Source organism: Phoca vitulina, unplaced genomic scaffold (assembly GCF_004348235.1).
Source record: "Phoca vitulina isolate PV1807 unplaced genomic scaffold, GSC_HSeal_1.0 scaffold92, whole genome shotgun sequence".
NCBI lineage: Eukaryota > Metazoa > Chordata > Mammalia > Carnivora > Phocidae > Phoca > Phoca vitulina.
In genome coordinates, this window is record NW_022589795.1 from 415,196 (window position 1) to 430,910 (window position 15,715).

Below are 15,715 nucleotides of genomic sequence, written 5' to 3' on the forward strand. Positions count from 1 at the left end.
TAAATAGTAACTTAACCTAAAGGATGAAGTTAAGGCTTGGATTATATTATTGTGTGTTGATTAACAGCCGTGTGTTGATTAAATGAAAGTGCTGCCCTAAATCCGTAAGACTACGTGGGTAACTGAGTATGAGATAGTGGGAATTCGTCGCGTTTGGGAGGTTCAGCATCTAAGTCTCATTTAAGGAGTGCCGATCGATCCCATGAAAACGCTCTCTTCCAAGCAGATAAGGCTGCAATAGGGTCAGGTCAAGACAGAGAACATAAGTGGTAAGGCACTTCCGAAACCTCCGCCAATTTTCTGCGCCACCCTGACACCTTCCTCTTGCACTGCGCAAGCGCCTAGACGGACCAACCTTTCCCTCCCCCTTCCACCTCTCCCGGAACCGAGAGGACGCCCTCCCGCAGCGCAGAGTTCCTGCGCAAGCGCCGTCCCGCGTCCCCGCCCCCGGACCAATCGGAAGCGCCGGCGTCCGGGCGCTGAGGCCACGACGCCGTGGGTGGGGCCGGGACGTGGGGGCAGCGCGCTGGCGTCACAGGGGTGGCTATATAAGTGAATACAGGCACCGCCCCTCCGCCCCAGTCACTGAGCCGCCGCCGAGGACTCAGCAGCCTCCCCCTTGAGCCCCCTCGCTTCCCGACGCTCCGTCCCCCCCGCCCGCCTTCTCCCGCCGCCGCCTTCCGCAGGCCGTTTCCACCGAGGAAAAGGAATCGTATCGTATGTCCGCTATCCAGAACCTCCACTCTTTCGGTAAGCTGCGGAAAGGTCCCGTGGGGAGAAAGGCCTGGGTGGGGCGGCGAAGTGCTCCGGGCCCGGAGACGGGGCTCGGAAACCTGCCGGTGCTCCGGCCTTTCGTAAACATAGGCTGAGGGAAGGTGTCCGGGCTCGTAGGAAGCGGGGCTTTGACCTGGGCCCTGGGATCTGCCCTTAAAGCGCGACCGGAAGGAGCGGCCAGGGAGGCAGCACTGGGCGGCCCGGCGTCTCGGGTGGCGCATTTACTAATGGCTCCCGGGCCGCCTTGGGCCACACCCGCCCCCTCCCGCCACCCCTGCGTCACGTCCGTTACGTCATCGCCGTTGTCACGGAGCCGGGAGTGAGAGGCGGTGTCTCCCTAAGTGACAAACGCTCCCGCCAATGGGGCGGGAAGCTTGGCCCCGCCTTGGTGGTCGGGTTCCGGCCGGTTGCATCAGCCGGGTGGGGCGCTGCCTGCCCGCCCGCCCGCCCAGGCTCCCCCGGCACGTGATCGTCTTCCGAGGGCGGGCCTGGGGCAGAAGGCCCAGGCTTTTCCCGGCGCTGGGGAAGCCGGCCGTCCCGGACTGACCCGTTCGCGGACAGCCAGCAAGGACAGATCGGACGCGACCTAGGCCCTGGCGATTTCAGTGTTAGTTTCCGCGCGTGCAAAAATGATCCACTGGGAGAGTGGCAGTGGCACTTAAGCCCCAGCAGCTCTAAACGAGCTTGATGTTTCTTCCCAGACCCCTTTGCTGATGCAAGTAAGGGTGATGATCTGCTTCCTGCTGGCACTGAGGATTATATCCATATAAGAATTCAACAGAGAAACGGCAGGAAGACCCTTACTACTGTCCAAGGGATCGCTGATGATTACGATAAAAAGAAACTAGTGAAGGCGTTTAAGAAGGTAGGTCTTCAATGAGATTGTAGGAAAATCCCATTTAACTTGCTCGGGTAGGGGTGCTGACTTGTATTGCTTCTCAGTAGAGATTGTTAGTGCACTCGGACTGCTGCTTGGCCTAATTGGTTTTGCTTCGTTGGTGCTTGCAGAAATTTGCCTGCAATGGTACTGTGATTGAGCATCCAGAGTATGGAGAAGTAATTCAGCTACAGGGTGACCAGCGCAAGAACATATGCCAGTTCCTGGTAGAGGTGAGTTCAGTCACTTCTTCATAATCCATTTGTGCCTCTGTCCTGGCCGCTATCAGGTCGTGCCTAGTCTGCTAAAGCTCTACAAAACAACAGTTGAGTTTCGAAATATGTACACCGGTATTTCTTTTTTTAAGGACTTACCTGCCTTAAATCACCCTTTACATGGATCTGTTTTTTTCGTTGTTGTTGTTGTTTTTAAGTAATCTCTACTTAAACCCGATGTGGGGTCTGAACTCAAAACCCCAAGGTGAAGAGTTGCATGCTCTACAACTGAGCCAGCCAGATGCCCCGTACATGGATCTACTTTAAAGATGCCATTTTAAATTACACAGATACTAAAAGAGGATGTCTGGCTGGCTGTTCCTAAGTGCTAAAATCCTGTTACATCACTGGTTCTTAACAGTATAACCTGAGTTAAGAACCATTGTGCTCATAGTGGTCAGAGTGTGTGCCTAGGCTCTTGGAGTTTTCTTGCCTATTGTAGAAGCAAGCAGACAAAGTTGTTGCCATCAGAAATGGGGACTTTAATTCTCTTCATATCCCCTATTATAACTCTGTCCTTTTTTCTTTGCAGATTGGACTGGCTAAGGACGACCAGCTGAAGGTTCATGGGTTTTAAGTGCTTCTGGCTCACTGAAGCTTAAGTGAGGATTTCCTTGCAATGAGTAGAATTTCCCTTCTGTCCCTTGTCACAAGTTTAAAAACCTCACAGCTTGTATAATGTAACCATTTGGGGTCTGCTTTTAACTTGGACTAGTGTAACTCCTTCATGCAATAAACTGAAAAGAGCCATGCTGTCTAGTCTTGAAGTCCCTCATTTAAACAGAGGTCAAGCAGTAGGCGCCTGGCAGTGTCCGGCCTGAAACCAAGCAGTAATGTGATGTTTCGGTCCAGCACAGAGCCCCAAGATCACAGATGGCTATGTCTGGCCAGAAGCTCCTCGGCTCTCCCTCTTCAGAGTTCCCTGCCCTAAGAGAATGTCACCACGTGAACAGCCCACGGTGAAGCTGAGAGGACAGGCTGGGGTAAGCCCGCAACCGCAGCTGTGCTGCTAGAGGGAGTCACTGGTAGTCAAAGTCTGACCAGGTGGGCAGAGCTTAGAGCGGCCACCTGCCCTCTAGTGAGGCGTGAGAGGACATCTGACTTGCCACCAAGGTCTTTTTGAACAGACCTGTCCTAGCTAATCGATGTCCAAACACCAGAATGTGAGGCCAGCCTTCATAGGAGTTAAACTTTTGACAAGGGAACAAACTTCACACTGATGTATCAGTCATGTAGCTAGCTGTAGAGCTTGCAACTTCCTAGCAACAGCTGCCCAATGCCATGTGAAGTAACAGACTGGTTTTGGTTTATTTTTTCCTTCAGTTTTAATGTTATGTAATGTATTTAAACCCTTATTTAAATAAAACTTGTTTTCAGAAACACCTGACTTGCAGATTGTATTTTATGTATAATCAGGCTCGTATGTGTGAAGGAACCACAGAAATGGGCAGTGAAGGATAGTCTACACCCACAGCTCAACTTCACCTGGGGCCTCTACCTCTTGGCCAAGAAAACCTTCAGTGAGCTTGTCCTTCCCAAGTTGCCCACAGGTCAGCTGTGTTGCAGGCATGGTGGACAGATGTAGTGGTGATGGCTGTCCCCGCTTGGTGGCTCTGGAGGAACTTGCCTTGTGAGCTGATGGAGCAGTTTGGTTGGAAACCCTCAAGTCCCCTCAGTGACAGGATCTTGGCTTAAATGCTGTAACAAAGGGACAGACCTGGTGTGGGACTTGATCTAATCCTCACACCCCTAGGAGGTATACAAAAGTGCCTTTTCCAGGGAATAGGTTTTTTTTTTTTAATTAAAGATTTTATTTGACGGCGAGAGCAGGAACACAAGCCAGGGGGAGAGGGAGAAGCAGGCTTCCTGCAGAGCAGAGAGCCTGAATTGGGGCTCGATCCCAGGATGCTGGGATCATCACCTGAGCCAAAGGCAGATGCTCAACAACTGAGCCACCCAGGCGCCCAGGGAGTAGGTTTATAGTGCAACAAAGTTCAGTGACTAGAAGTGTTCCTGAAATAAACTGTCCAGAGGCCTTCCTTCGACAGGACAACGAATATGTGGACATCTGTTCCTGGCTCCATTCATTCTAAAATTCTCCTAGCATGTGGATCATGAATTGGTACCAATTTCAGATCATAAAACACAGGCTTCAAACTGCAGAGAGTAGTCAGGAATCGACACTTGAATCACCATTCTCCTGTAGATGGGCAGCCTCGAGAGTCTGTACAGAGGCCGACCTGGAAGGAGAGGAGATGGAAGGCTGAGATGCGGCAGCTGCCCTGAGAAGAGAGGACTGTAATCTGGGAGGTAGACATGGTGTAACACAAGGTCCTACAAAAACATCTGTTTAGCAAACAGAACTTCACCAGTTGGCACCAAACATACGGCATTGTAACATTTGGTGATGGTTGTAAATCTAAGATTTGACTGTAGAGCAGAAGGGCTATTCTTCAGAAACTTCTAGAAGCAACCTTGGCGGCCAAACCCACAGAAGACCACAATCAGAAAACAAAACGGAATCATGTAGATGGGTGGGTCCTGTGCTAGGCTATTGAGAAAACTCTTGCCTTTTAAGGAATTCGGTTTTCTAGAATGACATGATTCTGAGTTAAGCTAGCAACATCGGTATTAAATCAACCAACCATCTGTAGAACCAATCAAAGCAACTCCCTGTGAGCATGGCGGGTTTGTGAACACCCTAATTCAGTATCTCAGGCCTGAAATAGAGCATAGTTGTGCCCATTTGATGGGGGAAATCTGCAGGGCCAATCAGTGGTAAGAGTTTCATCCAGAACCCAGAATCTCTGCCTTCTGCCCTTCCCACCAGATAACCTACACATTCACAATTTAAATAGCTCTACCATTTTACAGAGATGGTACATGAAGTGTAGAGTGGAGACTCACGGGGCACACAAAAGCAATCAGGACAACACCCTGTGTTCGGGAAGCAAATGGCCTGATAGGAAGGGCCCGCACAGAGCCTTGAACATGAGGCAGAAAGCAGCCACAGGTTTCTGGGACTGGCAAATCTTCCTCGCCCCATCCACACCCAAGGGGCCAGGAAAAGCTTCATAAAAGAGGTGCCATCTGAAGCAGGGCATTCGGGTGGGAGGAGTCAAGACCAAGAGGTGGGAGCACCCAGTGTCTATGAGGGCCCTGAGGTAGGACCGTTTGGCTGGAACAAAGGCCTTACATAGAGCAGAAATAACCCCGTGTTGTCTCCCACTGTATGTCAGGCCTGTGCTAAGTGCCTACAGCGTACACTGGCCTCTAAACAGTAGGAACTCAGCCCCGTGGTAAGACGGATTCAGAGAAGTGATGCAGCTGAGCCCGCACGGAGGCAATGAGAAGGCAGCAGGGGGAAGGAGGGCTGGAAGGCTGGTGTGAGGTCGCAGTGGGCTGCGCCACAAGCTGAAAACATTCAGAGGTTAGTCTGCGTAAGAGTCACAGCGAAGAGCAGATGCTGAGGAGTGTCTCCCAGCTCTGGGCTGTTGGTTCCTCTCTCCCGCCCCAGTCTCCTCTCTGCCTCCTCACTCTTCTGGCTGCCCTTCTCCCCTTCCCTCTCCTACTTCCCCCCTCTCTCCGCTCACTCTCCCTGCCCCGACCCAGGCCCACCCCTCTGCCACAGGGACAAGCAGACACAGACTCAAAGGTCCTTAAAACTGCGTTAGGGCGCCTGGGTGGCTCAGTCATCAACCGTCTGCCTTTGGCTCAGGTCGTGATCCCAGCCCTGCATCGGGCTCCCTGCTCGGTGGGAAGCCACCTTCTCCCTCTCCCTCTCACCCTGCTTGTGTTCCCTCTCTCCCGTGTCTCTGTCAAATAAATAAAATCTTAAAAAAAAAAAAAAAAATGTGTTAGCAAGACAAAATGAATACTGGTCAGCTAAAACTGCACAGGAATCCACAAAAACTGCTTTAAAGCCTATTCAAAGTTTACCTATAAATAAGACAAAGAAACACGATATATTTGGGAACTAAACATTCTACCAACTAGCTCTGGAATTGACCCGCTTCCTCGTTTACTGTCCTGGGTGCTGCCCCCTTGTGGCGTGAGTGTCAAAACACAGTTTACTGTTCATAAGGCTTTGAAATGAAGAGCTCCCTGACTAATCTTTAACTTTTCAGGAGGTACACGTTATTTCAGAATTAGCAAGTAGTGTGAGGCTTTGGCCATTTCTTCACTTGGACTCTCTTAAATCCTCCTAATTCAAATATTCATGAAACACTGTTCTGGGGAAGGTTGTTAAAAATTCAGATTCTAGCCGCCCCCACCCCAGGATAGTTAGGCTCAACCGGGTGTTAGTGGAACAATCCCACCTGTTTTTCAAGGGCCTACAAAATTTGACCCAAAAACTGCAAAACTCAGAATGGATAAGTGTTTAACACTATAAGAGGTAACAGTGGCTATCACTGCAATGTAATTCTTGTATATGTAAATATAATAAAATTTTCTAGAGAAAGAACACTTTTTTTTTAAGTAGGCTCCATGCTCAGCATGGAGCCCAATGCAGGGCTTGAACTCAAAACCTTGAGATCAAGGCCTCAGTTGAGATCAAGAGTCGGATGCTTAACCGACAGCACCCAGGTGCCCCAAGAACAATATTTTTTTTTAGATTTTATTCATTTATTTGACAGAACACAGGCAGGGGGAGTGGCAGAGGGAGAAGCAGGCCCCCTACTGAGCAGGGAGCTGGATGCGGGGCCCGATCCCAGGACCCCAGGACAATGACCTGAGTCGAAGGCAGATGTTTAACAGACTGAGCCATCCAGGCGCCCCAAGAACGATATTATTTTTAACAAAACTCAGATTTATAAAATTTATGTCTTTCACAAAAAACTACAGAAAATGTCTATTGGCCCATGGATGCATTTTATTCACTTGGTGTGAGATACAACAGAGCCTCTGAGGTCAGAATGCCTGGCCCACAATGCTCCAGGAAATGCCCCCCTCTAGAGCCAGAGACTCTGATCCAGAGGTTCTTCTGATGTGGGGCCCAGGAACCTGCTGTTTTAACCAGCATCAGCATTGGCCAATTCATATGGGAGGGCCACAAACCACACTGGGGAAACACTACTGTGGCTGATGGGGAGCTATTGAGGAAACATGCGGTGGAGAGAGCATTACCAGAGCTAAGCTTCAGGGAAAGCAATCAGGAGTACTGTATTTAAGATGGTTTGAGAAGGGGGTGGCCAAGGGTCAGAACTTGGTTACCAGCATCTGAGACACCAACCCCTGAGGTTTTGTGTGTAACGTACATGTGGTTATTTTCTGGCAAGACCGTCCACAGCTTTTATCAGATTCTTAAAAGAGCCCACTACCCAAACCAGCTAAGAATCACGGGTCTGTGGTTTCCTCCCAGGCTTACAAAGCCCCAGGATTAACGAAGTTCTTCCAGGTACAGCATCGCAAGCAGAAACGTGCCTGTTCCAATATCAACTTTGAAAATGAATAACTATTTAAAGATATTTCTAAACAGCTCCAAAAGCGAGTGTGTGTTGGGCAGAAGGGACACACACAGCAGCCAGACCACAGCCTCAGAAGCCTGTGCATGACTCCCTTGTCCCCTAGCCACTGTCACCAGCCACCACCCCGCGTCAGCAGCCAGGGCCGTTGCCCGGTTTAAATTGTCTTTAATCTTAGTCCTTGATGGCCAGTTTATACCCAGAATGGGCAATTGACTGAAAACAGGAAGCACAGGGAGCACAGAGGTTGAAAGTGTTAATGTGGAGCATAAACATGACCATCATTCCGTGTGTGTCAAGTGATTGATTCTCCATTTCTGTGCAACAGGAGAAAACAAGCCCAAGGACAGGGCCAATGCAGAGAGACGTGACCGACGTAGGTTCCATGGTCCACCTTAGAGACAGAACTATAGACTCCTGCAGCTCAGTGTCCCCTGGGAGCTCGTTGGAAGGACAGAATTTCAAGCCCGACCCCAGACCCCATAAAGCCATCTTCATTTTAACAATCGGCATTTAACAAAGCTTGAGAAGCACCGGTTTGAACCATAAAATTAGGAGACCTCATATTGAGGTCCGCAAGCTGTTAAAAAAGACAGTAACATGACTTTTATTTTTTAAGATCTTATGTTTAAGTAATCTCTACACCCAACGTGGGGCTTGAACTCACAACCCCAAGATCAAGAGTCACAGAGTCTACCGACTGAGCCAGCTGGGGGCCTTATGGACTTCTAATTTTTATAAGTGCATTTTCCATTATGGTTTTTTTTTTTAAGATTTTATTTATTTATTTGACAGAGAGAGACACAGAGAGAGAGGGAACACAAGCAGGGGGAGTGGGAGAGGGAGAAGCAGGCTTCCCGCCAAGCAGGGAGCCTGATGTGGGGCTCGATCCCAGGACCCTGGAACCATGACCTGAGCCGAAGGCAGATGCTTAACGACTGAGCCACCCAGGCGCCCCTCCATTATGGTTTTAGATGTGCATTTAAAACACACAAAAATTGTTGAAGTGTGGAAGGCAACCGTATGAGCTGCATATGGACAGAGTTCATTGCACTAGCTAAGAGGTACAGAGACCTGGCTGTGACCGGGATCAGCTGGGGAGCCCTGCAGTGGTACCAAGCCTGGGCTTAGCCCCCAGAGCCTCAGGACAGAACCCCTGAGGGTGGCCCATGAGTGATGATGATCTAGCCATTCACCTCCATCGAAGTCCACCAGACCTGCAGGTCCCATCCATCTGATTCAGAGGTCTCCAGGATGTCAAAAACAATGCCAAAGGAGAAAATACAGTGACAGCTAGAACTAATTTGACTTTTCCTTCATTGGAACCGAAGGCAGCCTGCATCTCTCAAGTGCCATTTGTAATGTGCCTGCATGTGAGTAGCCTGAAACTCTCTCCTGTCGCCCCTTAGGAAAAATAATACAAAAGCTATAACAAATATAAGGGGATCCCAATGAACATTAGATTGTTTTTTAAGTACATAATGAAACCTAAATCTACATTTTAATATACATTTGTTCTCAGAACCAAACGTGATGCAGTATCCCTTTTTAATTTGTCTGAAGTCATGCTTTTCCTTCTAATTAAATCTAAACAGTGCTTTGTCACTTCTTTACTGGGGAAAGTCAAAAGCTGTCTTTGCCTGGTATGATTATTACAGATTATAAGTTGAACTTTAAAGGAACCGATCATAATTTACCAACTTCAAATATTTTTTTACTTAAAATGCCAGACATACACCTGGCATATGATGAAAAAGATCTAAAGTTCCCAAGTTGGTCCTCTAGATTATTGATTGGTATGACAGGGATTTTGAGTCCAAAGGAATCAAGACTCGCTGAGACAGAGCTTTAGTTGCTTTACTGTTGGATGTAGGACAGAAGACATTCATGTGGACGGCTTCACAAAGCGCTTGCCCAGGCTTATGATAATTCCCATGGGTTTGTGTAACCGGGGGCTTCACTTAACTCAGCACTATTAATATTTGGGCCCAGATAATTATGTGTTGGAGAAGAGGGGGCTGACCGGTGTATCGTAGGATGTTTAACAGTATCTCGGACCTCCACCCACTACTTGGTGATAGCACGCCTTCCCACGAACGCCCAACAACCAAAATTATCTCCAGACATTGTCAAATGCCCCTGGGAGGCAAAACCACATCCCCCCAAGACCACTGGTTTAATTCACCCTTTCCCTCCTGCTCTGCCAAGTAGAAACGCAAAGGAAAGAGAGAAAATCATGATGTTACAAAAGCTAAGCCTGCTAATTTTAAACTTCTCATACCATGAGTCATTCATTCATTCAGTAAACATTTATTTAGCATTGCGTATGGACCAGCCACCCTTTGAGGCGCTGGGGATGTAGCACTGAACAGAGATCCCTGCCCATATGGACACTACGTTCCAGTAGGGGAAGACGGACTGGGCCTTGGATGTCCTCGTGTCCTACAATTGTTTCCTGCAGCATTGGGCACCATACACCAGCCCTCTTTGATTCTCCAATAAGGTCTCCCACTCGGCACCCTGTGACCTCTCCACCTGCTTGGACCTTCCATCCCTCCATTCTCCAAGTGTAGGAGTTCCAAAGGGATGAAGACAGTCTTGGCCCTCAGTGCCTCTCCCTTGGCAGCCTCACCCTGGGTCATGACTGATTATTCCTTCAGTGTTCATGATCCTAACACTGTTTCCAGCCTCAACTTCTCTTTCAAACCCAGAACCCACTGCCCACTCTTTTGCCGTGTTCACTCATTCATTCCCATTTCTGGAGGACTCACTCAGTACAGGTCAGCAACAAACAAGTCAAAGCCCACCTTCTTCCTCCTGGAGTCTATACTCTAGCCGGGGAGTCAGATACTAAACCAGGGTACAAACACCTAAATTATTTCAGCCATACTTAGGCAAGGGGTCACAGTCAGCCTATGACAGGGACCACCTAGATAAGCCTATAATTTATCTTTGTTTGATTTTGACCATCTACTCCCATCTCTTAGAATTCTCGTGGCTGTAATGTTCTAGTACCCTGTGGTTTGGGTTTCCTTTTTACGTGCTATTTGAGAGAGCAACTTTAAATTTCAAACAGTCGATGAGGAGGGAGTTCCTTGTAAGGTGATCTCGGTGCTGCCAGTTCCCCGAACAGTTACTCACAAACTCTTTTCATTTCCTAGTCATTCCCTGGGGTGGGGTGGGGAGGAATGAGGAGTGACTGCAAATGGGTATGGGGGCTTTCCTTTTGGGGTGATGCAAATATTCTGGAACTAGATAAAGGTCACGGTTGTGCCACTTTGTGGATGTGCTGAAAGCCACTGGCTTGTGTACTTTAAAGGAGTGAATGGTGTGAAAAAAAAAAGTGAATGGTGTGATGTGTGCACTATATCTCAATAAATAGATCTTATATATGTATTTTTTAAAGATTTTTTATTTATTTGAGACAGAAAGAGAGAGAGCGTGCATGAGTGGGGTGGGAGGGGCAGAGGGAGAAGCACACCCCCCACTGAGCAGGGAGCCCGATGCGGGGCTCTATCCCAGGACCCCGGGATCATGACCTGAACCGAAGGCAGATGCTTAACCAACTGAGCCACCCAGGCGCCCCTTATATATGTATTTTTAATTGTATCACGCCAGAGCTGGCTGGGTAGGCAAATTATGAGCAGGGGTTTTGCCCTTACCACATGGAAGTACCACTTTGGGCTGGTGAACAGAAATGTCCTTACCCTCTGCCAGGAATTAGGCAGGTTTATAAAACAGGAGGAACTTCAGTAAAGCCTAAAGAAACACACCTCCCCTTCTCCCTTCGCTGAAACAGCTTTTCTTAATAGCCAAGCAAGACTACAGGTGAATTCAGCTACCGAAACCTCCCTCGTTTCTCCGGCCCCAGTCTGCCACCCCAAGCAACCCCACTCACTGGCTCAACAGATTACAGCGTGCAGGGAAGAGAAGGTTCGCTATAGAGGACGCAGCCCTCAACAAGGAAAGGCTTTTCTTTATGCTTATAGAATCCAACTGTCTAGGTTCAAGCCTCAACTATACATCTGATGGGCTCTGTGCCCCGGGCTAGTCACTGGGTTGAGTGTGGGATTTTGACTTCGCCCTACTCATGAGCAGATAAGCTATCCTATTACTCTTTCATCAACGCAGGCAGAAGACACAAGACCCCTGGATCAGAGACAAGTAACGTTATTACTCACAACCCAGCTAGCAGTATACTTTGCATCAATCCCCCTTGCCCTTGGTGGTAACACATTACAGACCCACACAGAGGCTACACAGGCCATAGTTGGGAGGCAGACAAGGACACAGACCCTGGGAAGCTACTGCTTCTGTAGGAAGTAGTAAGCAAGGCTGCTGTATGTCCCCTAGGGAGACATGACCTCGTCCCTCAAGGTCACTCACTGAAAATACAACCCTGAGAAATGGCCCGAGTAAAGAGCTGCTGTGACCTTACCCTCTTGGCATACTCAGCAAGACTCAGGGACGCTCAAAGCCCATGGTGAACTGCTTCATTGCTTCACCAATTTCTCTGTGCCTCAGTTTCCTCAGCTAGGGGCAATAGCATTACCCTCCTCGTGGTGTTGTGGTAAGGACTCCAAAGACATCATACCCGGGGCACCTGGGTCTCTCAGTCAGTTAAGCATCTGCCTTGGCTCAGGTCTTGATCGCGGGGTCCTGGGATCGAGCCCCGCATCAGGCTCCCTGTTCAGCGGGGAGCCTGCTTCTCCCTCTCCCTCTGCCCCTCCCCACCCACTCATTTGTGCTCTCTCTTTCTCTCAAAAAATAAAAAAAAAAGACATAATGCCCTTAAAGTGCTTAGCATGGAGGTCTGGCCATGGAAGGGCTCCGTAAATTTTAAAAATCACCATTATTAGGGGAAGAGGGAGGTGAAAACATGTTATAGACATCAGAAAGCTTGCATTTAAGAGAATTTCAAGGGCCACGTCAAAGAGAAGCCTTCCCCACCCACCTCCTCCCTCCCCCAACCATCCATGGTACCTTAAGCTCATCATCACACTGTCTCTCCCCAAGAGAAAAGGAACAAAGACCGTCTTGATCAATATTGTATTCTCAGGGTCAACACAGTGCCTGGCACAAAGTGGGTACTTAGGAATGAATGAACGGAAAGGGAAGGCATTAGGTCTCTGAGCAGGCAGGAGGGTCTGGGATGAAGGTCCATCGTGGGGGCGCTGAACTTGATAAGGCTGCATACCCTCCAGTGAGAAAAGAGCAGAAGGTCGACCCAGACCACTGTGGTCACTCGGCCGGGAGAAGGGGGCTGACGTCAGATGGCCTTGGGAGTGAAGGGAACCTGACTCACTAGGTTGCCAGGCAACCATCCAGCTGAGAATGTTAATTTACAATTGAATCAACTGGCCACTTTCAGGAACTTTCCTGTTTTGCAGGGATGGGGAGGCAGGAGCTGAGGAAGGAGCGGTGGCTGGGGACTAGCCTGGCAGGTTCTGAAGCAGGACAGGGGTAGCGATCTAGGTACATGGCCCATAAATGAAGTAAAAAAACCGTGGGGCCAGGCTGGGGAGGGAAGAAAGTGAGACCAGGAGGGGTAGGTGGGTTGTGAGAACCAAGGCAGGTGGAGGAACCGGCAGTCACAGCAAAGGCAGATTCAGCAGGAGCTAGGCTTCTGGAGGGAGAGTGGGACAGAGGCTGGGGCCCAGGAGTGGTAGTAGCACAGAGTCCGGAGAAGACCGGCCAGGCGTGCAGCTCCACTCCCTCAGCTGTCAGGCATGGGCAAGCAGCTTCACCTGGCCAACCCTCAACTCTAAAATGCCCCTGAGTAAAGACTCCGCTCACACTGGTGCTTTTAGGATCCTTTTCCCATCTTAAAACCACTGATAGAGCTAAACAAAATACTTTCTAATATTTTATTATAGAAATATTCAAATACACAGAAAAGTTGAATTTTAAAGTGAAGACTCATATGCCCACCACCTAGATTCTATAATTTTATTATTGTCTATCTCCTATCTATCCATCTTACTTTTATGCATTTTAAAAGAAATACATTGGGGGCACCTGGGTGGCTCAGTTGGCTAAGCGACTGCCTTCGGCTCAGGTCATGATCCTGGAGTCCCGGGATCGAGTCCCGCATCGGGCTCCCTGCTCAGCAGGGAGTCTGCTTCTCCCTCTGACCCTCCTCCATCTCATGCTCTCTATCATTCTCTCTCTCAATAAATAAACAAAAATCTTAAAAAAATAAAATAAAATAAAAAATACAATGCACTTTGCCCTAAATACTGTATTAACTAGAGTTCAACTTCATTATGGTTCTTTTTTTTTAATTAAATTTATGTACAATGGAATGCACAATCCTAAGTGCCCTCAATGGGTTTTGACAAACGTGTGCATTCAATGAGTTTTGACAGTCTGCAAACAGGGTTCTGGGCTTGATTTTGATTGTTAAGTGAGATAATAGGCCCTGTCAGCACTCATGCAACCGCGGAAGGTGTTGCTGTTAAGATATGGGAGGCAAAACAATCCCCAGGGGGGGAGCCAGGCTGTGAGCCAAGGCTGCAGGAAGCAGAAGGTAGGTGTACCTGAGGGGCTAGGGTGAGGCCTGCATGGAGGAGGCGGCGTTAACCTGTGAGGGAAGGCTCCAGGGACTATTACAGGAAAGAGTGGAGAAGAAAATAATCAAGGAAAGTGGGGTAGAATATTCTGGAAGTCAGCAGGATGCAGCAGCACGGATGAGGGGCAGGTAAGGCTGTGGTGCTGAAAATACCAATGAGGACAGCAGACCCTTACGGAGAACTTCCCATGCGGCAGAGACCAAGTGAATGCTGCAGGTGTCTCATCCCTCACTGTGGCCCTCCCCAGTAAGTATGGGGCGCATCCTCCGTCTGTGACTTGCCTCAGATCACAGCTAGGAAGTGTCAAAGCTGGGATTCAGCCCAGGGCAGCAAAACCTCCTTGTCCTGGCCTCCCACATACACAAAGGCCAGGCCCGCGCACAGACTTCCAGCTACTCCCTGGGTCTCACCCCTGCTTCTGATTTGAGAAGACTTCTGATTAGCACCCTGGGCGTGCAGGTGCATTTAGAGCTCCACACGAGATCCCGACATGAGGTGTGGATCCAGAGCCACCGCTCCTAAGGCACAGGTGGGCATCAGAGGAGAAGGGGAGAGGAGGCGGAGGCTGGAACGGGGGGTGCCCTTTGCTCTCCCTCCTGGGCAGCCGGGTGGGTCACATGGCCCCTGAGCTCATCCCAGGGCACCCTCTCCGGCTCAGCCCAAGAGCAGCCCGCCGACCGTCCCTGTGGTCCTGCTACCTGACCACCCTGGGAGAGCAGAGTCGTGGACCCACTTCCTCCTCTGCAGCCCCCCACCCCGGGAGGGACCACGGATGCCCATGCTGACATGAACGCCTCCCAGGTGTCCCTGTTTGTCCCAGCACCTTCACCCCCCGACAGGCCGTGTTGCCTGGGGCAGAGACGCATCCCCAGCCTCCCCCTTGTCCGCCATCAATAACCAATGAGGAGGCCCGGGCGGTCTCTGATGGCGGTTTGCAGCTCCCCAGGACCGCCGCCTGCCAGGGCCAGCCCTGGCTGGTGGGAGTGTGGCCAGGCGTGCAGAGCTGCCCCCGGGGAGTCTCCCTCCCCAGGGAACGCGCTCCCCACTGTTGTTATTATGTCTAGTGTTTGTGCCCTCCTCCCCTGGAATCCAAATGCCAGCAAGCCATGAAAGGGCCAATCATATTCACCTCTTATCCCCGGGGCCTCATCCTACCCCCAGCTTACAGCAGGTGCTCACTAACTAGAAGGAAAATGGAATGGATGAATGGCCCGATACTTTAACCAACATCCGCCTTACCTGTATTTGAAAAATCACATGCAGGGGCGCCTGGATGGCTCAGTCGTCAAGCGTCTGCCTTCGGCTCAGGTCATGATCTCGGGGTCCTGGAATCGAGCCCCGCAACGGGCTCCCTGCTCAGCGGGAAGCCTGCTTCTCCCTCTCCCACTCCCCCTGCTTGTGTTCCCTCTCGCTGTGTCTCTGTCAAATAAATAAATAAAATCTTTAAAAAAAAAAAAAAAAGAAAGAAAAATCACATGCAAATTCACACAGGGCCAGTTCTTACGGACAGAAACCTTCATGAGGCCAGAACCCCTTGTATCTGTGCTCTGTTCCAGCCATAATAAATTACCACAAACTTTACAAGACAACACCAATTCATTCTCTGACAGTTCCGTAGGTCAGGAGTCCCAATTACAGCGTGGGTCCCTGGGCCAAAATGAAGGCGTCACCAGGGCTGTGCTCCTTTCTAAAGGCTCTGGGGATGAACCTGCTTCCAAGCTCATCCAGATTGTTGGCTGAATTCAGTTGTTT

The 15,715-nt window shown here is 49.7% G+C and overlaps 1 protein-coding gene across 1 annotated transcript; it reads left to right on the forward strand.

Moving 5' to 3' along the window:
- Window positions 1-575: 575 nt before the first annotated feature.
- Window positions 576-3,313, forward strand: EIF1 (eukaryotic translation initiation factor 1). The gene is made up of 4 exons (XM_032396642.1): window positions 576-750; window positions 1,476-1,639; window positions 1,783-1,884; window positions 2,459-3,313. The coding sequence occupies exons 1-4, from the start codon at window positions 720-722 to the stop codon at window positions 2,501-2,503; spliced, it is 342 nt and encodes a 113-aa protein (XP_032252533.1). The 5' UTR covers window positions 576-719; the 3' UTR covers window positions 2,504-3,313.
- Window positions 3,314-15,715: the final 12,402 nt, after the last annotated feature.